Source organism: Dendronephthya gigantea, unplaced genomic scaffold (genome assembly GCF_004324835.1).
Source record: "Dendronephthya gigantea isolate DGI-Jeju-01 unplaced genomic scaffold, DenGig_1.0 000021F, whole genome shotgun sequence".
Lineage (NCBI taxonomy): Eukaryota > Metazoa > Cnidaria > Anthozoa > Malacalcyonacea > Nephtheidae > Dendronephthya > Dendronephthya gigantea.
In genome coordinates this window covers 38,049-61,379 of record NW_021163031.1, presented here as the reverse complement: position 1 = coordinate 61,379, position 23,331 = coordinate 38,049, and the positions used below count along the sequence as shown (strand labels likewise).

The following is a 23,331-nucleotide window of genomic DNA, read 5'->3' as shown; positions in this document are numbered from 1 at the left end:
GTCACCTACGCACAATATCGAGACGGCGATGTGCCGCTTATAACCTAGCGTGGGCTCATACTAGATTCGAGAATTGAAGTTTCACTTTTGGCAGGTAAAAAATGGCGGGGAGCAAATTCAATGTGAACATTCAAGGTGGAAGTGGACATATATTTATGGGAGATGGAACGCAAATTGATATAAGAAGTGGAATTGGAAGAGCTGGTACTTAAGATGTGAATTTCACGTGTTTAATAATATAGATACATTGTCCTTTTCTTTCATTTCACACATTAAATGTGTCAACTTCACTGCTCAGTCTTGTTTTAATACAGCATGTATAATATAAATCGATAAAAAAACAACTTCCTCAGAAATGTGTTAGATAAATACGTGTGCCCAAATATTTATAAAGACATTTTAGTAATCCTAGGTTTTTAAATGAATATTTTTAATTGTTTAATTGCTTTGCTTGTACTTTCGTTTCTTTAATTCAAACATTTCTAGTACTTACTCATACAAACTTTTTTCCCTAATGATTCCCATACTTGACCACAAATTTTTTCTCCATTCTGTATGTGGGCCACAGAAATTTAGACTTATACAATTAATATTCTCCCATTTATAGTACACTCTTGGGATTTGGAAATAGTCAATTATCAATATCTATATCTAATTTTTTCAGTTTTGAAATTTACTCTCCTTAACAAATTCCATTCACAATATTTCCCTTCCCTTACACATTTAATCTATAACATTGCTCTTCAGGTGCTTCTTCACCATATTATTCTCTTACTCTTTTTCCCTCAATTTTCACCTTTATTTTACCAAATTTCATTATTTGCAAAATGTATGCCACATTTATTTGCCCTCAAAATGTCTACTGTGACATAGTGTGCAATGGGTTCAAATTAAAATCGTTACAATTTTTTACTGAAAACATAAAATGATGAGAGAAATATTGAAATGAAGGCAGCACCAAAAGCAAGTGTGTGTTGTTGTCTAGATTTTTGCAGGCTGATATTGCCAAAATGTTACCTGCTCTTTGGTTGTTCTGTATTAAAATTTTTATTAAACAATTCTAAAAGCAAGTATTGGAGATGTAAGGGCAGAGATGCGAATGATTATTCATCATCATTATCTTTTATGTTCATCAGGATCCAGGCAGAGACCACATATCAACATCCAACCAAGAGATCCAGGTATTACATCAATATTTATATTAACTATATGTATTGCAATTTCAAAGAATAATGTCAGTAACATTTCATAATTTGTTTAATTTAGGATTTGCTGTTCATCCTAAACCTCAAGAAACATCAGGTATTTGTTATCAGGTCTATATATTATCTTTTCATAATTTATCATTCTCAAAATTTATTGCTCATTGCTCTACGATCTTATGAGAATCTGAGTCTGGGAAAGGATTGACAAGTTTGAAATATAATCATATTATCTATTATCAAACCTTTTGTATTCAATGTCATCACTTCTCGGTTCCAGTCTGAGAACTTAAATATTCTTTACACAAATCATAAATATATATTATTGTTTCATAGTCCATCGCCAGGAAACTACTGGGAACGCATTACCAGTGACATACAAAATACAACAAGGCTTTGCTTTGATAATTCACAATCATTACTTTCCCAAAAGACAAGATTGCAATCGAGAGGGTTCAGAAAAAGATGTAGAAGCTATTCAAAAGTTTTGTGAATATGCTGGCATTGATGTAAACAAGACTAGCAGATCAACAGAAAACCTTAAGGCTACTGAAATAGATAGCCTTTGTGATGAGATAGCCCAACGGGATTTCACTCGTTATGATGGATTTCTTTGCTTCATATTAAGCCATGGTGACGAGGATGGAATATTTGGTGTAGATGATAACACTATCAGTGTTCAAGATATGGTTACAAAATTCAAGAAATGTCTTACCTTGGTTGGGAAGCCTAAGTTGTTTTTTATCCAAGCATGCAGAGGAAGCCATAAAGATAGTGGAATGTTCATTGACTCTGACAGTCATCCTGTGAACAAGCCTAATCCATTACGATTGCCAACTGATTCAGATATCCTTATTGCTCACTCAACTGTCGAAGGTCTTGAGTCGTACAGATGTCGTAAGACTGGGTCATGGTTTATTATAACCCTAATGCAACAGCTTGAAATGCATGCCCATCACATGCATTTGATGGATATTTTGACACTTGTTAACAATCTCATGGCAGGGTTTGAAACAGATAATGATTTGAAACAAATGTCATGTCAAATGACCACACTTACAAAGTTTGTGTATTTTCATTACCCTGCACCAATTCCAAGCCCACCTTGACACATTTTTAGGTCATACGGATTTTTAAGTCATAGTATAAGTTATAGTCTGCAAACTCTTTAAAGAGTAAACTTTAACATCTATTGTACTAAATTTGTTGAAATGCTTCATGTGTCTATAAATCTCTTATATATCTTTATTCAGAAATTTAAATAATTATTAATGTCATCATAAGTAATTGGGTCATTAATGTAAAAAGCACATATTAGACAGTAGACATATCTGCATGGACTTGACTTCTTAATAATCATTAATCCACAATTTAATCAGGTTTGCTTCTCTTTGTTTGGCCTAAAAATAGCAACTGGAAGAGTATGCAAATTAAAGGCTTACAGCTGTAAATATATTATACTGAATATGTAATATCTGTGATTATTATTAAAATATATATGGTGCCAAACTAGGTTGTGGACTACTGTTGCTGAATAAGGAATTAAATAGAGGCCTAGCTTGCTCTGTTCACAAGTGCTTGCATTTTAGTTCTGCTCAGGTTCTCGGTCAGATGGTCACCCTAGCAAGACCTTTTAGAAGCAGAAGTGCAAACTTTGCCTTTGTTCCCTTGCCAATTAAAGGGGGCTTGGTACAAGAGAACGAATAAGAGAAAACTGTGCCTGTGGAGATGTGCCTCTATTTTGGTTTAGCTAGTGAGCGCCAAATTACTCTCCAAAGACCAGGGGCCGGTTGTTCAAAAGCAGGTTAAATTTAACCCTGGGTTAGGCATTTTTAACCCTGGGTTAGCGTTAACCGGCTTTTGAACAACCGGCCCCTGTATATTAACCAGGTAGTTTCAATCTCAATTACTATTGTTCTAGTGAGTTGTATTATAAGTAACTAATTTACCTAATTAGAAGTTTTAGAATTCACTTTACTCAAATAGACCTTTTTCATAATGACGTCAAACGCAGAAAGTCTGATCTTACACGAAATTTGATTAGCTCGATAGTTTTGTGGAGCCAATCAAATTCCGTGTATCATCAGACTTTCCGCGTTTGACGTCATTATTAGAAAGGTCTATTAAGAAGTCGAAGAGCTACTGAGCCTGCATTTTACAGTCGTGGGTCTCGAGGACGGTGAACTTCATTTAGCGTCGGAGTTTTATATCTTTGTAAATGGCAAAAGGAAGATATCCATTCCGAAGGACTGTGGAGTTTTTATCTAGTGGTAAAGTTGTACTAAAACCTAATGTAAAAGCTGTCGAGATATCTTACTCGCATCGAGAGAACAGTAAAGGAGTTAGGTGAGATTTACGTCCTTCAATATACCTAGATCTTTCTAGTAGGACCAGTACGGATTACGGATTGGTCGCTGACATATTAAAATCCAGATATCTTTCTTTAGTCAATTAATAGTTGGCAAGAGTCAGAACAAGTGTTTTAGGATGGATGTATTCTTTGATCCTGTTAAATTTTAAACACATTTTATGATTGGCTGTCACACTTTGTGGCGTAAAGTAGGATATATTTAGCCCTAACAGTTCCACCTCAACCTTTACTCCCTCTTCATTCCTCTTTATCCCATTCTTTATTCCCCTTTTTAGCCTTAAAAATGCAATTTTGTAGTATTTCTTTCATTTAGGAATTTTATATTTAAAGATGTTCCCCAGTTGCAATACAAAAATCCTGATGTTCAGTTTGTAATAAGCAAAGGTGCTGCTGTTAGTTCACCCAACATCAACATATTTCTTGGTTTGTTTACATCAGTTTATTGGTTTTTGTACAAATATTATTCTGAAATTCATCCACAATTATTGTTAATCTACTTGTGAACTATGGATATATAATTTAAGAGAATTGTTCTCTTTTAGGTAAAAATGAGAAAATCAATATAGATGTTGATAGCTCTAAAGCAAGTGAAATCTTTTCAATGTTTCAACATGTTGCTGCTGCTTCCGAAAGGTTGGGTTTTAATACATGGTAAACAGGTGTGAATTAATTAAGACACTTATCTCAAGTTTCTGCACTATCATAGTGAGATGAGAGAAATAGTTGGAAAACAACCAAAATACCCAGCAAGATTAAACAAAAGTAATTTTGGAAGGTTTGGACATTGTTATTGTATTTGTGAGAAACCTGGTCAAGTTGGGTGTCCATCAAAGACTGCTTTACCAGGTGCTAATAAACCAAAATGGTGGCAGGTAAAGAGTGAAGAGAGTTCTTAATGAATAAATGGAGATAAATACAGCAGACATCTTTTAAAGCCCCTATAGAATGTCTATATGATAGATGCATGTTGGTATTTATATACACAATAATACTTTGATATGTTCAAAATCAATTTTTCATTCCATGCAAATTCAGAAGTTGGATATGAATAAGAATTTTGTTTACATTTACACATGTTTTCATCCTGTGCATTTTTTCATCATGTTTTTACGCATGTTTTCATCGCAAGAGCCTAAGAACAGATGATTCCACCATAGCAGGATGAAAGCAGGATCTCAAGACACTTGTCATCTTCTGATTCGTTTATTATATTCAATTTGTAATTCATTCAAATTTCTTTCTAATGACCTCACTTCATCATATTGTCCATTCTCCCTGGCTTTATCAAGAAAATCTTTTACATTGTTTATTTGTTCTGAAAGTGTATTAACTTCAGGATCAAATGAATATCGCCTTTGTCCTGCATACATTTCATGGCGTCTAATAGCAGGAGAGCTTGGTAGAGAATCTCTTGCTTTTCTTAAAACCTCCTTGTGCATCATTGCTCTTTCTTTCATTGCTTTCTCCTGCTGAGCTTTCTCACGTTCTGCTCGTTTTTTCAAAAGCATAGCTCTCTCTTGTCGAAGGGAGGCATATTCTTCTTCTGATGGAATTGATTTTAATGTAAACATATTGTTTTGTAAGTAATTTGCTATATAAGAGTGCACCCCACGGTGAAGTTTTTGGGATGATTTTCCAGGACTTTCTGTCTTGGTTGTACCATCTTCAGATGTTGTTGTTGTGTATCCAAGAGCAAGTACTTTTTTACTACAAGAAATATAATATACATGTACATATATAATGGTGCATTTGCAAGTGCTTCTGCTTTTGCAGCCAATGCACCAGACTCTCAGAGGCTTTGATTTAAAGTGTATAATGAAGAATGGGAAAGCAAGGGGGCAAGAATATTAATATGTTTAAATGACAACTTTTATTTGTTTTACTAAATTACAATTTTAATCATACCCAACAACTTCTAGTGACTCGTACATCTTGAGTAACTTCAGTCTTGTAGTGACAACCTCTTGGTATGTATACCGCGTATCACCAAAACTAAAAAATTAACCAAATTTTCAACAAGAGGGCACCTTACTCTGAACAGCATATCTTAGGAGAATATTATGTACATCTGATTGTCACCTTAGTGATTCTGCCATCCTGTTGAAGTCTGGTAAAAGAAGGTCTGCATCTGCCATTAAAATTGTGAGTTTCTATGAAAGAAATGTGAGTTTTTAGTTAAACAGTGTCAGGAATTTAGTCCATTGCTGGATCCTACCTCGTAAAGCTGAACCAATGGTATCTTTTTCTTCTTCTGTCGCTCTACTTCATAATTTCTAAAAATGCATTTGTAATTGTGACTTCAAATGTCTAGCCACTGCTGACTGATGTAGCAACAATGGGATATGTACTTACTTGAGAAGCAAGTCATGACATTGGTAACAAATGCGTAGTGCACTTTTTTCACTAGCCTCATTGTCATCCAAACTTAAAATGACATCTTGGGCTCCATCCATTTCACAAAATATAGCTAAGCATAATAATAATAAATTATGATGGTTATCAAAATACAACAGACACAGAAGAAGAAAGGGGAGGGGGGTATTAAATTACCTGCTGAACTAAGTGGTAGAAATTCTGAACATTTGCCACAAATCACCTGACCACATAATCTACAATGATGTTTTCTTCTTGAAATTGTAAACGTTTTCTTGCAACCAAAACATAACTTTGCATCATCATCTGATTTCCATGGTACCATACTCTTCTCCTTGGCTTAAAATTGTAATCACTCTTAATGGAGTTGGCTCACAGCATACAGTTACATTGGAAAGTTTGGAATAAAATATTTAATATGTTTTTTGATAAATATATTCACCTTTCTTTTTCGAATTGCTCAATGAATTCGATTCTTGGGCATCAGTCAAGGCATTTAGAATCTAAAAATATGGTGAGGTTATTTTTCTTCTCATTCAACTGGTAAATCTTATTTATTTCTGCTGGGTAAGATTATTTTAAAAAAACTATACTTTTCACCTTGTCTGCTTACCTTCTGAAGTCTAATTAGAATTGTGTTTGTTTCAATCATGTCATCATTAATCGTCCGTGTTCTGGCCCTCCGGAACTCATTTGTATGATCTTGTGTAAATCCTGAAGCATAAGATGCAAGAATGCATATTAAATTATGTAAGATGTTATTACTGTACCTAATCATGCATCGTATTGCATTGGTTGGCCGTGTTAAAACAGCTGACAACCGCTATAATTTATCTCTTGTTGTTGTTCATTCTCAGGGTGGAAACTGCAAAATGTTTGTGAATCCCCGATCAGGTGAGGTCACGTCGTACGGGAGAAATGTCAATATTTCACAATAGTCAATGTTTTCCTACCAATCTCTTGCGGCTCCCAGTAAAAGAAATCAAGTTCATTTTCAACAGTCGTGACTTGCAGCTCTTCTTTTTTTTCATAGCCACTTGGTTGAAGGCCTTCTTCGCCTTTCCCTAATATTATACGCTTTGCTTTATCAAAAATTCCTTTGATATTTTGCCCCTTCGACGCATCGTCCAGAGAATGTTCGTCAATAAAATGTGTTTCTAATAACTTTTGACTCCTAAGATCTTTCATACATAAGGGACAAAGAAAACCTTCCTGAACTTCGTTTGATTCTTCCATTTTAAATGGGTTCTTTGTGAAGAAACCGTAGATGGCAGAAAAACCATTTTTTTATTGTTATTATTAAGCCATTTTGGAACAGGTTCCCGGGTTCCGGTGATCCACATAAACCAGTCTCGGTTAGTCCAACTGTCCAAAGCCGCTCAACCAAAAGTTTTGCTATGACAGGAATTTGCAAATGAAATTATCGAACAGCATATTCATCAAGTTGATTGACGAAATTTTGTAAAAATACAAAGAATTTAGCACTAAAAACTACACAAATACTCAATGTAAACATGGCTAATTTTGGGTTGCATAATTATTTAGTTAGACTCTGAACCACATCAGTGCTCTGAACAATATATGCATCTGCCTTAAAATCAAAACTTGTATCAGGTGTATTTACGTGTTTAATGGATTACAACGAGAAGAATACTGATCTTCAGAAATAACTTCAGAAATATGCGTAGACATGTACGTTGGGCGCACCTATTTGTTTGTCGAAGAAACTGGCAAAAGAACGTCGAAACAGTTAAAGTACCGGAGCTCCGGTACACAACAAGCTGCGTAGGAATTTATACAAATATTGGAAATATGGCAAACGATTTATTTGATGTCTCGTCTAGATTTTGTTCTCATTATGTTAGGAAATGTGCCTTGATTGCTCCCTGTTGTAATAAAATATATCGTTGTAGACTTTGCCATAATGCTATGGAAAATGACCACGAATTAGATAGAAAAATTGTGGAGAGAATAAAATGTTTACAATGCGGCAGAATCCAAAGTGTTGCTCCCAAGTGCAGCTCTTGTTCTATAACGTTTGGCTTATATTATTGTGAGACTTGCCGGTTATTCGATGACAACAATAAAGGACAGTTTCACTGTGTGCAATGTGGGTTATGTCGAGTTGGTGGAAGAGAAAATTATAAACACTGTAATCCATGTGGAATTTGCTTCAAAATTGGATCAACACATAAATGCATTGAAAAGTGCTCAAGTTCTGACTGCCCAATATGTCTGGAGGATCTACACTCTCATGGTGAATGCCAGAAGCTGAATTGTGGACATTTAATGCATGTGACTTGTTTAAGACAACTATGCCAGAATTTCAAACAGATTTGTCCATTGTGTGCTGCAAGATTTTGATTGGTTTTGCTTCATTTACATCATAATTCAGTAAATTAGGGAATGTAGTTTTATTTTTGATATAATTGATGGACCATTTTTTTATACACAATGTTTCAGGATAGTGTTTTGTAATGTGGTTTTGTGACCAAATAGTACTAGACACTCTTCCCAAACCTTGCAGTGTGCAATAATGATAGTTTGATCATAATCAGTTTATCTTCCCAAGGTTGTATGAATGGTTGTATGCTAGGCTATGGTCGGGTAGGGGGGGGGGGTTAGTTATAATTTAGATTATGGATCAGGTCAACAATTAGCCATAGACTTCGTCCTGATAAAATTAAAATGCATAAGATGACTTGTAGTAAGACCTGTTTTTTATTGCAATTGAATTTGTAGGAAATATTTAATGTATGTATAAATAATGTATTTAATTGTAATTTAATTGTAGGAACTGATTTCAAATGATACATTTTTCATTTTTACTAATGCTATATTTTGAGATGTATCATGCAAATTAATGAATGTACACCAGGGTCAGAGTTATACATAATTATAACACAGGTGATGTGGTTAGTATCCTTGTAACCAAGTATTTCTTGGTTGCAAATGTAATAACAATGTTATTAGATATATTTCTGTAAAAAAAATTGTGGACATGAAGTAAATATTTTAAAATGCCATTGTTATTAAATATCGTCACTATGGAAACCTGATAAATACAATATGGCGGTCGAAAGACTTGTTTTCAAAAATCGCACAAAATGACGGCTTTAAAGAACTGCAGCGCAGAACTTCGGAAATATCTGTTCGAGCACAAGCTTCCACAAGTTTTTGAGGTATTGTATCTGGGATTTTCTATAAAATGTGCGTCCAATTTTACGATTAATCAAAATATTTTGTTAAATTTTTTCAGGCACTTTTGACAGGCCTTGCTATAGAATGTCCCTCTGATGCCTGTGCATTTGTTGTCGATAAACTTGCATTGTTAAATAGCGATCAAAACGCTTTTGAAAATTTGCAATGGTATGAAAAATAGTGTTTTATTATCTAATATTCCTTAGCAGTAAAATATGCAGCGTTACAATGAAGTAAATGGCTAGTCAATTATAATCATGTCATTGACGAGGGCATTTATCATGAGCAAGATCATAAATAACCCAGAGACATGCATATGTTTGTAAGAAATATTGGTAGGAAAATGTTTATTAGCAATATCACCACTATGAAGGCTGCTCACCTGGGTATGAGGTTGGGCCTCTCACAGTCTCACACTATATCTCATTAGTAATTAATCTCACAGTCGAGCATTGTCTGATTGTCCTCTAATTATTCATTTTAGGGATTCTTTTATAAGTGCAGAAAAAAAGCCAAAAGACCATTTATTGAAGAAAGGATTTGGAGAGGTTTTGTGGTGTTATGAGGATGAAAATTCTCAGGTAAAGTTAATATCAGAGAACATTGAGATATATGCACAGCTAGATTTGATCGAGCAGCTTTGTTTAAAAAATATGCATATATAGTCACACTAACTACCTATTTCCATCAAGGTGATGCAACATGGATGTTATGGAAGAAGATTTCTGCATTCCTTAATTCTTGCTGAAGAATTTTTATTTTTTTCAATAGCCAACACCAGAGATGTACCAACGAGCGTACAGTGTATATAACTACAAACTAAAGCTAATGTGTCTTCAGTAAGTTCTATTTAGTAATGTGTTGCTGTAAAAATATATGGATCGAAGGGTTGAAAGGTTTTCCATATGAAAAAATAAGTTGAAAAATGTACTGTAATTTAATTTGAAATGTTGTATTTCAGAGGCTGGAAACATTTTCATGCAATAAAAAAAATGAAGAAGAAAAATTTAGAAATTAAGATGAATAATGCTCGAAATTATCACAGAAGAAGAAAATTGAGGGTTCATTTTATGGCTTATTTGGTATCCTTATTTGATATTTCAATGCATGGTATCTATTATGATACCATTTAATTGACTTATGAATTATATTAAACATATTTATTGACAATTGATTACATATTACTGAATATATATAAATCTGTTGATTTCATATGTGATTGACCTTAACATTGACATAATAGAACTGGTTTAGGGATCTAAAGAACTTGCAGAGAGGTAAAATACACATACTGTTCTTTAATGGGTTAACTCTTGTGGGATTGATAGCCTGGGTGGGCATTACTGACAATTAAGGTACCTATATGTATTTCTGACGACCAGGATAGGCACTACTGGAAACAAAGGAAGCTAGTAATTACTGACAAACTAAATTGTATTAAACCTAAGTACAAACTAAGTACAGCATCAACATTCTATTATAACAAATAACTGATAATTTGAAATAGCAATGGGTCATATTTTTGCAATGTTCAATTTTTAGTGTGTTAGCTCATGCACTCTTATACTGCATGATGTTCATAGCTGCTACCATCTTTTAGAAATCTCAGCAAAGATAAAGAAAGTTGTCAGAATGTCTCTGCTACGATTGGTGTTCATGGGATGGCGTACTGTTGTTGCTGATGCAAAGAAAACAAAAGAATATTTTGAGGCAAGTTGATTAAAACTATGAATACATTTTATCCTTGGTTCCACCTGAGTTGAACCTGGTTTCATGCTAAGATGAAATCATATTTCTTGACAGTAATACTTAGGTAGAAATATTAACTTCAATTCAAAAGAAAATGTGACCATGATGTTAAACACAGATCGATTCAGTCCTCTCCAATTTTAACATTGTTGTGAAAATGAAACAAACAGTAGACTTGTACAAGTATCTGGGAAGCCCTTAGAGGGCTGTAAAGCATCGCACTTCTGATATATCTGATTACCTTAACCTCTTTAGAGAATTGAGAGAGGGGAAGTAATAGATACTGGAGAATATAAAGACTTTTTTATGACATCAGAAGATGGAAAAGATGTGATATCATCCTTGCCTAAACATGCTGCGTTACTGGTATGATTCTAGTTCTTCATTAATTATTACAAATATATGATTTTATGTATTACAAATAACAGTTTATAGTTTACTAAACGAATAATGGAATGGATTGTCATTGAGCCAGACAACTGTCAAACATCCTCAAAGTAAGGCTGTAAGGGCCGTTAGCCTGGGGAGGAGGTCAGTAACCAGGGCTGAAACTAGTTGCGATAATTGGGGGTGGGGGGCTAAAGATTCATATATTCTGTTCTTCCCTACGAATTTCATTTGAGAACGCATGTAAAATTTTACATCAGAGACCTCAGAAAAAAATTTGCTACTGCGATGATTCGACTTCAGTTAATACATACGCTCCTGCACGGCGCACGCTTATGCAATGACCCACTTTTACTTCATGAATATAAATCTGAATTCAAATTATTTGAAGCTGATATATACGCTTCTAAAAGTGTCCCAGCGTCTCCTCTTTACCATTCATATAATTGCATGGAAAAAATATTTTTGTATACAGTGTCTGGAATAGCGTTTTTTAAACGTTAGCCATTTTTCGATCAGTCTCAATACTTATAAAGGGCAAACACAGATCATGAATTTTCGGTTAAATTTTAAAACTGAAGACGTTCTGCTGTTGCACTGTAGATATTCAGCAACGTGGATATTCAGGACCTTGGAAGATGTGCGTCAGTTAGTCGTTCTTGGAAACTTATCATCCAGTCAAACCTATTATGGAGTAAAATGGATTTTACCAAGATGAAATATAGGTAATTATATAGCTGTGTCTCCGTCATCACTTTCACTGACTTCTCTCAACTCTTACCAGCCTCCATAAGGCACAATCATACGAGTGACGTGATGTAAATGAAATTGTTAAGTGAATCAGATGAAACAGAGGAAATACCGAATGTGATAAATCTCTTATAGATTAACAAACAAGATTACTTCAAGATTAGTTCATAGATATCGTTCCGTGTTGGGACATTTAAACTTACGGGGCTGTTGTAATCTTACTCAAGGAAGCCTTAAAATTATCGGTCAGTTCATATTTTCGCTCTTACCTAGTTATCTCATGTTGTTTGTGGCACAGACGTTCACATATTCAATGTGTTTATATACTGTAGGGGAATCCAAGAATCTTCAGGATCTTAATGTTTCAGAATGTATTGGGATCAGTGTATGTATTTATCCTTATTTCTTTCAAATGAGGTGCCTCTCTAAAGCTGCAGATACACGGGCGATTTTTTGCCAGCTCTTTCTGGCGTATGTTATTGAGTGAATTATGTACAAAGTGTCTATATAAGCTTCGCAAAGTTATCAACTGTCATCTACTGTATTTAATTTACTCAATATCATACACCATAATGAGAAAATCGCCGTAAAAATCGTCTGTTTGGGCTTTTAGCCGAGACTTAAGAGTGTTGAGTGTAGGATAAATCTTTAATCTCACAACTCAGTTAATTGAGAAATGGCCAGGTCAAAATAATGTAAACTTGTGCTGCTTATATTCATACATCTTTTGGGAAACTTTTTTTTGCGAAATGACTCGATCGCAAAAGCTTATATTTATAATTTTTTTGCGAAACTCAAGTGATAGCGTGGTGCATGTATCTTATACTCTCATCTGACAAAGAATGTTTACTCTAAAAAATGAATATTCTTTCTCAAGACAATTTTATTACGTATTTTAGGATGATGTAATGAAGAGCATTGCAACTGGTTGTTCGTCACTTTTATATCTCAATTTATCTCGTTGTAATATTTCAGACGCGACGTTACGTTTATTAGCAAGGTAAAATACTCTAGTCTTGACTAGTGTCGTGAGGGGGGAGTAATTACCCCTGGGGAAACTGGAATTCAAGCTTCTGCCTGGCAGAGGGGAGGGATGCAGCTAGAGGGCAAAACTACCAAAACTGTCTGTTTGTTATCCACTCTTTAGTTGTCTTTTTTCTATCCTTTGTTGTCCTCTTGTTGCCCTTTGTTGTCCTTTTGTTACCCTTTAGTTTGATGGATGATAATGCTCATATCTCATTGACGCATTCTTAGTAAAATATTATTTTAAATAGGAACTGTGTGAATCTTCAATATCTAAGTCTATCTGGATGTCTTGGTTTTACGGACAAGGGCCTTAGTTATATATCACACGGGAAAGGTGCCAGGAAACTATCATATTTGGATCTGTCTGCTTGCGAGCAGGTATGTTTTAGCTTCTTGTCAGTTTCCGAGACGGAACTATAATCCTGGGCGAGGGATGCATGCAGCAAGAGCCAGATGTAGGGAACAGCAACAGGATGAGAGGAAGGCCTGGGTGCCAGGGTAGTCTATTTTTACATCAGGTCGAGGTTACATTTGGCACTAATCTTCTTGACCTTAACATGCTTCACAATCTCGTGTCAGTTAACTGATCTTGATTCATCTTTTCCGCTCTTCTGTCTTCCCCATATCATCTTTTGAGCTGGTTAACGCCGGTGCGTGTATGCAGTAGTTTCTCTTTGGTTCAGTAGAACTCATCCTAACTATGAAGCTCAAGGCTTTATTCTCCATTCTTTAATACAATTCACAATACTGACATAACTCTTTCTGTGAAGTGAGTAAGTTTGAAGTTCTCGCCGTCTTTGTGTTGTTGTTGTTGTACAAAGTCACAAGATCTCAACTATTATACGAAATGCGATGATCATATTGTGACGTTTGTTGTTGTTTTTTTTAGGTCACAGAACATGGGTTCATGCATATATCCATCGGTTTTTTATCATTATCCACTCTCATACTGAATGATCTACCTTCTCTTCACGATGATCATCTTAAGGTATTTTCATTAAGACAAAATGACAAGCTTGATTATAAGCTGATAATAGCACTAGCAGTTCTAACCTGTTCTATACATAGATCAGCATTTGCCATCCTCTATTACGCTTGCATTGATCGCAGTTACCTGCATGAAGGAAGAAGAAAATCTTAAACGAAACGCATTTAAAAATATACGATCGAAGTTTTTATTACACAGAAAACTTCTTTATAACATATTCAAACTCCATCGCATTTATTTTTATTTTTAGATGTTAACAGATAAATGTAACTCACTTAAAACAATTTCAATTCTTAAATCTCCGTTAATCTCCGACACTGGCATGAAGTATTTCGTTACCTTTCGTCGCTTACAGAAAATCCAAATAGAGGGTAAGACTGCATGTGTTCAATTTGTTGAGGGTATTTGTGTTGGGTACATGACAGATGTTGGTCGTGGCTTAGTTTTGTTTGCTGTTCACGATCAAAATCGGCTACAAAATGCGTCCGGCTTATTTCATGTTGTGTATATTTTAGGTAATCATCGTATAACAGACTCCTCAATAAAAGCCATCGCTAAAAGTTGTCCAGATTTAAGACACGTCTACATCGCAGATTGTCCTCGTCTCACTGATCTTTCTTTGAAAGCGCTATCCTCGTGCAAACATTTGATTGTGTTAAACATGGCCGATTGTGTGAGGTATGCTTTGTCAGTGCCCATCGCTTTATAGCAAAATGTGACAGTACGTGTATCTTAATTAATCGCTTTCTAAACTAAAGATATTTTATTTAGAATTCAGGACGCTGGTGTACGTCAAGTGGTCGAAGGACCTTCTGGAGCCAAACTTAGAGAAATCAATCTAACGAATTGTGTCAGAGTCAGTGATGTTACTCTTTTGAGGATTGCGCAGAGGTAAGGATCCCCAGGATCCCCAGGATCCCGGAGCAATGTTAAAGCAAGCTTAGAAAGATATCGTGAGGGATCACTTTTGCACATACGATTTTGCATAGTTTCGAATCTGTAACTAAATACAACCCAGCATGCCATAGTCAATACAATAGAAAACAAAAAAAGGGCATTTCTCTTCCTAAGTACAGTAATAACGACTGATTTAACAGCAATAACAGAATTCTTTAATTAATTAATGATTTTGATAACCTCCATTTTACTTTGTTGTTTTTCAGATGTCACAATCTGACATATTGCAGTATATGTTACTGTGAACACGTGACTGATGCGGGACTAGAGTTACTGGCCACCCTCCCCTCCCTGGTATCTCTTGATATCTCAGGATGTAATGTTCAGGATCATGGCGTGTCATCACTTGGAAATAGTTCAAGATTAAGAGATATCACTTTGTCAGAATGTCAGACTATAACAGATATAGGATTACAGGTCAAGATCAATAAATCATTAAGTGATTAATCATCAACTAATCCTTATTCCAGGATATTACTGTAGTGCAACTGTACACCGTAATCCTAAACCTTATACTTTCTTCCTTCGTTCTGATTAACACACGCCTGGATAACAAGATTAAATTAGGATAGCGTTATCCATTTAGTGTTAGGATCCGGAAATGACGTCAACCACAAGACTACTTTCATCCCTTGCCTAAACTCCATTACTTCACGTAAAAAAGTTAATAATTGTTTCTTTCATCGCAGAAAATGTTCCAGCAGTGTCGGTATTTAGAGAATCTAGATTTATCTCACTGTGCAGTAAGTATGCCTGTGTTCTCATTTTTTGTTTATTAAGTAACAAAACTCACTTTTTTTTCTCTCGATGAACAGAACATCACGGATTATGGGATAAAGAATTTAGCATTTTGCTGTCGTCTTCTAAGAACCCTCAATCTGTCAGGTTGTAAAAAGGTAAAGATATGTTTGAGTAAAATTCGTTCAATTCAGTTTCTTCCAAGTTGATAAAAACTGGACTGAACAATATGGCTGTTGTCAAGTTGCAGCAACCTAAAGGTCTGTTCACACGATCCAATTCTGTCGGATATAATGTGAATGAACAATTTTCGTTTTTAGCTAACAGACTCCAGTGTGCAGTATTTAGCTGGTGTATGTCATTATATTGACAATCTCAATCTTTCTGGATGCATATTATTAACGTGAGTTTTCACCTACCTGCAGTAAATGTTAGTCATCATGATAAACAGTGTTGTATAGTCGTGTTTGTTCTGTTTTGATTTAAAGGGATCGATCACTGAGATTTGTCAGAAAAGGCTTAAAGCATTTGAAGTCGTTAAACGTTTTGTATTGTTGTAACATCACCAAGTAAGTTAGGGATTATGATGGATTTTACGGGAATTGTACTGGATATGCATCTAGTGATAATGAGGATTGTGAGGGGGTAATGATATTGCTGCCGATGATCGTTATGATGAAGAATTGTTGGCAATAATGATTGGATTTGAGATGATGATGGTGGTGATAGTTGTAAAGATTAGTGATGAATATTTAAACAATCTCTCTTTGTTAACAGAGCGTCAGTAAAGAAATTAATGACAAGAGTTGCTCATATACTACACAGCAATGAAGAGACTCCAACACTGATTAACTCAATAATTGATCCAAAGATACATTCATACAAGCCTTCTTCAGTGCTTCTTGCAACTTGAGATAAATCTCTTTGGTAACAATAAATCATTGTAAGTAAAGATTTTATTTAAACCAAAACATCTACGAAGATATATTTAAAGGTATAAAGTTATTATATTTTTTTAATACATCATGATATTGCTTTTTTGGCCCTAATGGCTTACCCAGGTGAAAATCAGTCCCAGTTATCGTGAGAAACGCTGTTCTGTCAGCCTAGTCTCTCGGCCTCATTGCGCGTGTTTTATATTTCCGTAACGTCGCCGAATAAAACTCTCTCAGGAGTTGGCCTGCATATTAATGAGATCGCGTGTATTAAGGAACGTATAAGAGGCCTAGAGACTAGCCTGCTGTTCTGTGTATATAAGTTGTAAAAAAGACTAACACAATCCTTTTTTGGTCAATTAAAGCTTTAAGCCCACTTGACCCTATGCCTGTGTTAAACAGCAATATACACACGAACACAATTCAAACGTCGTTTACTGATATAAAAAGTAAATAAGTGAGAACCAATATTATTAATAAGTAGATAAGTTAATGTTCCGTCTTTAAGATGTTTTTACAACCGGTGCCCGAACGATAACCCCGCAGGCAATTCTTGCTCCAGCATTCCCGGTTGTTAAGCTGCCTATATCACCGCCCCTTCCTAAATCATCTCTAAGTGCATGAAGCTAGAAAAAACAAATAAAAATTGGATTTTTTTCGTCAAATCGCAGTAGAAAAACACTATAATCTGCAGTGTATATACTTCATGTTACCTACCACGAAAGATCGTCCGAGGACGTTGTAATCTCCAACCAGAGATACCATAAAATCACGTTTAACCACCTTAACAGTGCCATCTTCGTCGGCATAGACATTTCCTAAATCCCCAACATGCCTGCGGAAGATATGAAATTATAATTAATTATTGAAACTCTTGTCTCCTAACCTGAAAACATTATCACTCCAGTTTACTCGCCTTATTTTATCCGACTGTGCCCCGTGAGTTTTGTTGAATGGATTGTAATGTCCCCCAGTACTTGTACAACCTGCCAGAATTATTTTCATGGATGAAAAGTTATCTCACAGTTTCTTTCACTCTATAAAAACAACTTGCGCACGCAGTTCTATTTTACCTGACGTTATAATATCCCCAAATTCATGAACATGAAAACCATGTACAGAGTTTGGTGGAAGGCCAGTAATGTGAATCCTCATATACGTTGCATTTCCCAGCTGAAGCGAAAAGAAAACATGTATGATGAGATGAGATGAGATGAGATGAGATGAGAGATATCTCTCTATAACACCTGTTTTTTCACAAACGCAACAACTGCTGCTTGTAGTTAAGATTATGTTTCTCCAATACTACCAGTGCTATGCTTTTTCGTCCAACTATTAATGTTTAATAAAAGGATTCTTTGCAGTGATCTACTAGATCTAGGTTAAAACTATGATTGGAAGGAAGTAGCCATCGCCAGTGAGAATACGGTCCAGGCAAACAGCTTGCATGGCACTACTTACCACGTTCCCTATTTGAACGACTTCCACTGTGCCCTCTACGAGACTTCGAGGTCCAGTATTACCAGGAAGTAGAATACTTGTTGCCCTGTGAACCTCTGCAAGAAAACAGATTCAAACATATCCATAACTCAGGACGCTATATTTCGGGGAGAGTCATCGCATCTGGATTACCAAATCGCTCATCCTAATCATTATACAAACTATCCGTATACGTTGTATTATTCGTCGATGGCGTCAAATATTTACTGCTAAAGGTTATCGGTATACCCTTGAACGCATCCAACCCGTGCCAGTTAGTGTCAACTTCAGCAATCATGCACTTTGGCCATGGTGATAAGGCCTGATGATGAGAGAGAGTGATAAAATAAAACTTAATTCAACGCGCTCTCCTCTCAGCAGATTTGCTCATTTCCAAGAAAGGCGTGCAGCTGGTTTTTCGCGACAATAGAGAAACGAAGATTTTCACCGGGTTCTTAATTAATCCTTAATTTATGGCAGTATGTTGGAACGCGCCTAATTTAAGTAAAATTTTACTTTTCCTGCAAGTAGAATATTCATCGAGTGCAAGCGTGCTGTCAGTCATTGGTTGAGATTTTATTAAAATCCCTGAATGAATGTGAATACATTCAGTATTAAATATCAAATAACATTCAGTATTAAATGTCGCGATTTTTCTATGTGTAGAAAAGAAATACACTCAATAAGCAAGACCCCCTTGAGAGAATACTCAAGATCGCGAAAACCTTCTGGTCTAAATATCTGCTTCATGAAAATACACTGCATTTGGTATTCAGTGACATTCTCTCGAGGCGTCATTCCAATTAGGAAGAAATAACAGAATCAGTTTTCAGGATTTCCTAATTTCCAGAGGATATGCAACAATGTTTACTCACGAAAGAACAAACTCAGCTGTATTTTTGTGTTGCTCAAATATAACATTGACTAACATTATCGTTTAACAAGAAGGGCATCTCAGAAATTTCAAAAGAAAAACTGGCCACCAGTTGTAAGAGTTCAAGAATAAGTATTAAACATATGTTTTTCGTTTTTATATCCGTCTATGACGACCATTATTGCTGCATAACAGTGTAGTGTTAATATCGTGAAACTATAACCTTTCATATGAAACGTATACCCGTAGGTTTGCGCGCACATGGAAATATTTAGATAAAAACTTCTTCATGGTATTTTAATGAAGTTTTATCGCAAATCTACGTAATCATTTGATAACGTATCTCATATTGATAACATTTTTGAAAGACAAATGTAATATGTTACCTTCGTCGTTAGTCGATGAGTTTACACATGCAATCACGCAGACGATTATGACGAGGAATACTTGCGCAGATCTTGCCATGATGAAGGATGATTGTACACTAATCTAATCGTTTAGATAAACAGAAATTTAATACTCGCTGTTTTGTAAAACAGGAAGCCACATGAGTAGGCAAGGCAAGGAAATACTTGTCACGTTGATCAGTCAAATATAGAGAGCTTTATCATTACTTATATATCGTAACTTAAAATAAAGAATGTCTCTCTGATGGATGTCAGCAAAATATGCTGAGTGTTTCTGTCCTGATTACATGATGTTTTGGGATAAAAAAATAGGAAGCGATTCTACTTTTGCTACTTTAGGCTAACAATATCACTGCCGAATCCCGCGAATAAGGTGAACTGATGACATAAAAAGAGAAAAATGTTCGTTATTTGAACAACAAGAATCGAAGATTATGTACAGTAATATACCAAAGTAGTGAAAGCACTTGTAAAACTCCTCACAAACACTCGTATACAGACATTACTGACGATACAGACAATGAAGAGGTTTCGTTGGTTCAAACCACTGAGGTTCAAACGTATAAAACATTTTGATTTCCACGTTGAAATATTATCCGCATCAAGGTTAATGTCCAAAATAGTATTGTAGTTGCTATAAGAATGGATTTACTGATTTTGAGACCCTTCCAAGATTAATTTACTCTGAAAAATAGGATTATAGATTATTTAGATTAGATCTTATAATAATCTCGTCAATTAATTTGTAACCAAAAGTATAGTTAATACGTTTGGTAAGTTGTAAATGTCTTCTGGATTGTCTATGATTGCAATGACTAGCTCCACGGCACAACCCCACGGCCCACGGCACAGAAAGTGTCATACTGGAAATGTACTTAGTTTAATATGGTTTTCGCTATGCTTATGACTATATAAAAACCCACGAAAATGACAGTTTAAAAGTAATCAAATTGTTATTGCTACTGGTTAAAATGTTTTATGATGAATTAAGGACAATATTAAAATGAAAAGATTCTGCAAAGGAGTTTCATGTTCTGTTGTAAAAGCCAGGAAACCTGATCTGTTTCTTGTTATCTTCATTTGGTGCAGACGACACAGGTCAGTTCATAACCCTGAACATAGGGCGGACATGGTATACTACCACAAGTACTTTCAACGAAATAAAGCAAAGCTCCATCCTTGTTGACGTGTGATCCAATGGTTGCTTCGGGTTTTCCATCAACACAAATGTATTGTGTTCGTCCTTTGCCGTTATTATGATGTTCTGCCATTAGATATCCCTTATACTCCATAGTCCAACCAGATGGACAAACATTACGAGCTGGTATCATCACATGACTAGCACGTGATTCACTGTGGCATACAGCACATGGTGCGTCATGATCATGAAGATTGGAATTTGGAAATATCTGTTTTTGAGCCGAATATATTTCGTACTCTGTACCATATATGTAACCTCCCTGACTTCCTCCGCTAATTTTTTCGAATACTGGATTCAATGGCAGACAGAGATAGTTTGAACCACCGCCGGGGTGAGTATAATGTGAGCCTGCCATCACACCTGTAGATATGCAAAATTACAAATCAGAAAGTATTGACTAGAATATTGCCCAGTAATGCCAAGTTAGAAATATTATGAACATGTTCATACTGATAAATATGATTTTATGAACATTTGTTACCTGAGTACAATTTCGTTGTTTTATTTGTGCCAGGACATGTTTTTCTTCCCCACCGCGTGTACACTGCACCTCCTGTAGCAACCCCTGGCTTCCCTGTACGTCCTCGAAGTCCCTTAGGTCCTCTTGGGCCACGCTTACCTGGGGAACCTGAATCAGTGGAGAGAGAGAATTTTAATAAGTTGCCCTCCTCCCCTTCCCTCCTGACTGAATTATGAACTGAGACAAACAGCTAATTTTAGTTGTTTTTTAATAAGTTGTTGAATACCCATCAATCCAGCATCACGACCATCTCGTCCTACAGAAAAAAATAAACAGAATAAATGTTTTTGTCTCGTGCAAACCGTTGCTTATTCAGCCAAGTTACATTCAAATTTTTTATTGATCCAACTCAGACGCTGTCAGGATATGTAGACCGTGCGACGTACGAAGTACTTACCGTCTCGTCCTGGTAGACCTCGACAAATATCTTGTTTGGGCTTTTGTTTCAGGCTTCTGCGTTTGAGAGTCAGAAAATGAATCATTGCACAAATTTGAACTGGATTATAGAATGATAGAAAAGCATACGCTATATATAGCCGTATAATGTAAGTCTTAAGACTTTGAACAAATAGGCCATATAGAATGCACAATTCGTAAAGTTATAATTCTTTGTTACATGTCTATTTCCCGAAAATGTTGTAAAAGTGCTAAAGACTTGCTGCTAATCTTCATTTATCTGTTTGTGTGAAGCACGCACAAATTTGCGAAGATGGGACCAAATAATTCAGTTCTTTCAAAATGTCTTACCGAACACTGATATCTTGTTCCTCCTGTTTAGAACAAACTAAATTGAAAACAGCCAGAAAAAGAACGCCTAAAACAAAGTAGTTCGCCATTTTTTGCTCTAAGTGATTAAGATGTTTCTTGCTTCCAACGAAGACAGAATAATAACACTGAAAATTCCTTCACTGAGGTGATTCGTTTGTTTTGAAACAAGCTGAAACGGAAGACTGGCAAATGTTCGGTCAATTTTCATCTCTATGAAGTTGTCAGTATACATGCCACAATGCCACTAATGTCACGTTCACAAGCGGTACTAGGCGAGGTTGCGTTTGAAATATGTCAAATTTTGAAGTTAATAAAAGACAGTGCAGATTTTTAATCTCTGAGCCGGAATAAATATACCAAACCTATCAAATTAAAAGGCATTTGCTAATAATCGTAAATCGTTGCCTCAGAAAGCGCAAATTCATTCGCGCGACGCGAAGCGATATCTGAAGTCCGGTGATGTGATTGGTTTGCGAAAAAGTAGAAACTCTTCCAACTTTTTATCTGTTCGCACGAAGTTCGCCTAGTGGAAAACGGTTCTGTGTAAAGTTGTAAACGTTGCCTAAGTTGGCTAAGTATCCTAAGTCAGTGTTTGCGTAATATTTACAAAACTCTAATTTCCACATTCAGTTTGCCATCGTGTTTTGGGCTGGCGACCGGTGGCCCTTATGGCCTTATCGTGAAGTATATTTAGCACAAACCTGAACTATGAGAAATCAAGTTCTCGTCAATCGGTATCGAATTAGAATAAAATTTCAACATCTCGGACATGCAGGATAAGCCTGAAAAAATGAAAGCGCAAACTGAAATTGAATTTACGAAACTCGATACATTATTGCAAGATCAGCGTTTAAAATTTACTCGCACAGGGAAAGAAAGGTGTCAATGCTTGACGTAGTTATTGTATAAGGGTGCATTGTCTAAACGAGTTTTTACTAGAAGGGCAACAGGAAAACGTTCTCCACTTGAGAGTTGCAAGTACGAGAAGAAACATGGCGGGGGGGAGGCGACCGCGCAATATATGCCGATTTCGATCAGGCGCTTGTATACAGAGAGGGTCGACCAGTTCAATGGGGTCGACCACACTCACCACAGTTAATAGAATATACATGGTTTAGAGACTAAATAAAAGTACAATACAACTCATTAACTATGTTATTGTCCAGGTTTATGCTTTTCCTTTCTCGTCACGTGTCTATTGTATTTTAGCCAAACGTACCAATGGCATTCGTCTTGCTTAGCTCCTCAACCTTGACTTAAAAAATATGTTAATTATAAGATTGCTATTAGTTTATCTTTGCAAAATACAATAGGCACGTGATGAGAAAGGAACAATTTTTTGCATAAATCTACCTCAACATAGTTAATGAGTTGTACTGTAGTTTTAATTTATGTCGTCTCCAAA

At 35.7% G+C, this 23,331-nt stretch overlaps 6 protein-coding genes and 1 pseudogene across 6 annotated transcripts; 4 read left to right on the top strand and 3 right to left on the bottom strand.

Moving 5' to 3' along the window:
* Window positions 1-72: 72 nt before the first annotated feature.
* LOC114521785 (caspase-3-like) lies at window positions 73-2,700 on the top strand. The gene is made up of 4 exons (XM_028542324.1): window positions 73-204; window positions 1,137-1,181; window positions 1,267-1,302; window positions 1,539-2,700. The coding sequence occupies exons 1-4, from the start codon at window positions 102-104 to the stop codon at window positions 2,309-2,311; spliced, it is 957 nt and encodes a 318-aa protein (XP_028398125.1). The 5' UTR covers window positions 73-101; the 3' UTR covers window positions 2,312-2,700.
* Window positions 2,701-3,375: 675 nt separating this feature from the next.
* Window positions 3,376-4,643, top strand: LOC114521972 (28S ribosomal protein S25, mitochondrial-like). The gene is made up of 4 exons (XM_028542556.1): window positions 3,376-3,548; window positions 3,887-3,996; window positions 4,116-4,206; window positions 4,280-4,643. The coding sequence occupies exons 1-4, from the start codon at window positions 3,421-3,423 to the stop codon at window positions 4,467-4,469; spliced, it is 519 nt and encodes a 172-aa protein (XP_028398357.1). The 5' UTR covers window positions 3,376-3,420; the 3' UTR covers window positions 4,470-4,643.
* Window positions 4,644-4,727: 84 nt separating this feature from the next.
* Window positions 4,728-7,465, bottom strand: LOC114521971 (rabenosyn-5-like). Its single transcript, XM_028542555.1, has 9 exons — window positions 6,900-7,465; window positions 6,560-6,660; window positions 6,389-6,449; window positions 6,124-6,285; window positions 5,926-6,040; window positions 5,789-5,846; window positions 5,653-5,723; window positions 5,479-5,565; window positions 4,728-5,280 (listed from the first exon to the last, which is right to left on the bottom strand). Exons 1-9 carry the CDS (start codon window positions 7,180-7,182, stop codon window positions 4,761-4,763), a joined length of 1,458 nt encoding a protein of 485 aa, XP_028398356.1. The 5' UTR covers window positions 7,183-7,465; the 3' UTR covers window positions 4,728-4,760.
* A 286-nt stretch (window positions 7,466-7,751) lies between these two features.
* LOC114521901 lies at window positions 7,752-8,855 on the top strand (annotated as a pseudogene).
* A 159-nt stretch (window positions 8,856-9,014) lies between these two features.
* LOC114521961 (dynein regulatory complex subunit 6-like) lies at window positions 9,015-16,731 on the top strand. Its single transcript, XM_028542539.1, has 23 exons — window positions 9,015-9,128; window positions 9,206-9,315; window positions 9,632-9,728; window positions 9,919-9,986; window positions 10,109-10,229; window positions 10,391-10,424; window positions 10,748-10,857; window positions 11,152-11,262; window positions 11,887-12,008; window positions 12,169-12,278; window positions 12,366-12,418; window positions 12,933-13,033; window positions 13,308-13,437; window positions 13,949-14,047; window positions 14,298-14,418; window positions 14,563-14,725; window positions 14,819-14,938; window positions 15,211-15,421; window positions 15,694-15,747; window positions 15,820-15,900; window positions 16,063-16,145; window positions 16,231-16,311; window positions 16,520-16,731. Exons 1-23 carry the CDS (start codon window positions 9,054-9,056, stop codon window positions 16,653-16,655), a joined length of 2,391 nt encoding a protein of 796 aa, XP_028398340.1. The 5' UTR covers window positions 9,015-9,053; the 3' UTR covers window positions 16,656-16,731.
* Window positions 16,687-19,502, bottom strand: LOC114521962 (superoxide dismutase [Cu-Zn], chloroplastic-like). Its single transcript, XM_028542541.1, has 6 exons — window positions 19,417-19,502; window positions 18,139-18,233; window positions 17,751-17,850; window positions 17,594-17,663; window positions 17,395-17,512; window positions 16,687-17,303 (listed from the first exon to the last, which is right to left on the bottom strand). Exons 1-6 carry the CDS (start codon window positions 19,493-19,495, stop codon window positions 17,181-17,183), a joined length of 585 nt encoding a protein of 194 aa, XP_028398342.1. The 5' UTR covers window positions 19,496-19,502; the 3' UTR covers window positions 16,687-17,180.
* Window positions 19,503-20,437: 935 nt separating this feature from the next.
* Window positions 20,438-21,409, bottom strand: LOC114521935 (short-chain collagen C4-like). The gene is made up of 3 exons (XM_028542509.1): window positions 21,385-21,409; window positions 21,120-21,266; window positions 20,438-20,998 (listed from the first exon to the last, which is right to left on the bottom strand). The coding sequence occupies exons 1-3, from the start codon at window positions 21,386-21,388 to the stop codon at window positions 20,514-20,516; spliced, it is 636 nt and encodes a 211-aa protein (XP_028398310.1). The 5' UTR covers window positions 21,389-21,409; the 3' UTR covers window positions 20,438-20,513.
* Window positions 21,410-23,331: the final 1,922 nt, after the last annotated feature.

What these genes read in the sequence shown, in the direction of transcription:
- LOC114521785 (XM_028542324.1), top strand. Translation starts at nt 102, where the DNA reads ATGGCGGGGAGCAAATTCAATGTGAACATTCAAGGTGGAAGTGGACAT. An exon ending in CATCCAACCAAGAGATCCAG is followed by an intron (nt 1,182 to 1,266) that starts GTATTACATCAA and finishes TGTTTAATTTAG; the next exon opens with GATTTGCTGTTCATCCTAAA. An exon ending in TAAACCTCAAGAAACATCAG is followed by an intron (nt 1,303 to 1,538) that starts GTATTTGTTATC and finishes ATTGTTTCATAG; the next exon opens with TCCATCGCCAGGAAACTACT.
- LOC114521972 (XM_028542556.1), top strand. Translation starts at nt 3,421, where the DNA reads ATGGCAAAAGGAAGATATCCATTCCGAAGGACTGTGGAGTTTTTATCT. An exon ending in GAGAACAGTAAAGGAGTTAG is followed by an intron (nt 3,549 to 3,886) that starts GTGAGATTTACG and finishes TCTTTCATTTAG; the next exon opens with GAATTTTATATTTAAAGATG. An exon ending in GTTGCTGCTGCTTCCGAAAG is followed by an intron (nt 4,207 to 4,279) that starts GTTGGGTTTTAA and finishes GCACTATCATAG; the next exon opens with TGAGATGAGAGAAATAGTTG.
- LOC114521971 (XM_028542555.1), bottom strand. Translation starts at nt 7,182, where the DNA reads ATGGAAGAATCAAACGAAGTTCAGGAAGGTTTTCTTTGTCCCTTATGT. An exon ending in TTCTAATTAGACTTCAGAAG is followed by an intron (nt 6,450 to 6,559) that starts GTAAGCAGACAA and finishes CCATATTTTTAG; the next exon opens with ATTCTAAATGCCTTGACTGA. An exon ending in GAGTCACTAGAAGTTGTTGG is followed by an intron (nt 5,281 to 5,478) that starts GTATGATTAAAA and finishes TATTTCTTGTAG; the next exon opens with TAAAAAAGTACTTGCTCTTG.
- LOC114521961 (XM_028542539.1), top strand. Translation starts at nt 9,054, where the DNA reads ATGACGGCTTTAAAGAACTGCAGCGCAGAACTTCGGAAATATCTGTTC. An exon ending in TCTGGATGCATATTATTAAC is followed by an intron (nt 16,146 to 16,230) that starts GTGAGTTTTCAC and finishes TTTGATTTAAAG; the next exon opens with GGATCGATCACTGAGATTTG. An exon ending in TATTGTTGTAACATCACCAA is followed by an intron (nt 16,312 to 16,519) that starts GTAAGTTAGGGA and finishes CTTTGTTAACAG; the next exon opens with AGCGTCAGTAAAGAAATTAA.
- LOC114521962 (XM_028542541.1), bottom strand. Translation starts at nt 19,495, where the DNA reads ATGGCAAGATCTGCGCAAGTATTCCTCGTCATAATCGTCTGCGTGATT. An exon ending in CTCATCGACTAACGACGAAG is followed by an intron (nt 18,234 to 19,416) that starts GTAACATATTAC and finishes GTTTTCTTGCAG; the next exon opens with AGGTTCACAGGGCAACAAGT. An exon ending in TCGTTCAAATAGGGAACGTG is followed by an intron (nt 17,851 to 18,138) that starts GTAAGTAGTGCC and finishes TTTTCGCTTCAG; the next exon opens with CTGGGAAATGCAACGTATAT.
- LOC114521935 (XM_028542509.1), bottom strand. An exon ending in AACAACGAAATTGTACTCAG is followed by an intron (nt 20,999 to 21,119) that starts GTAACAAATGTT and finishes GCATATCTACAG; the next exon opens with GTGTGATGGCAGGCTCACAT.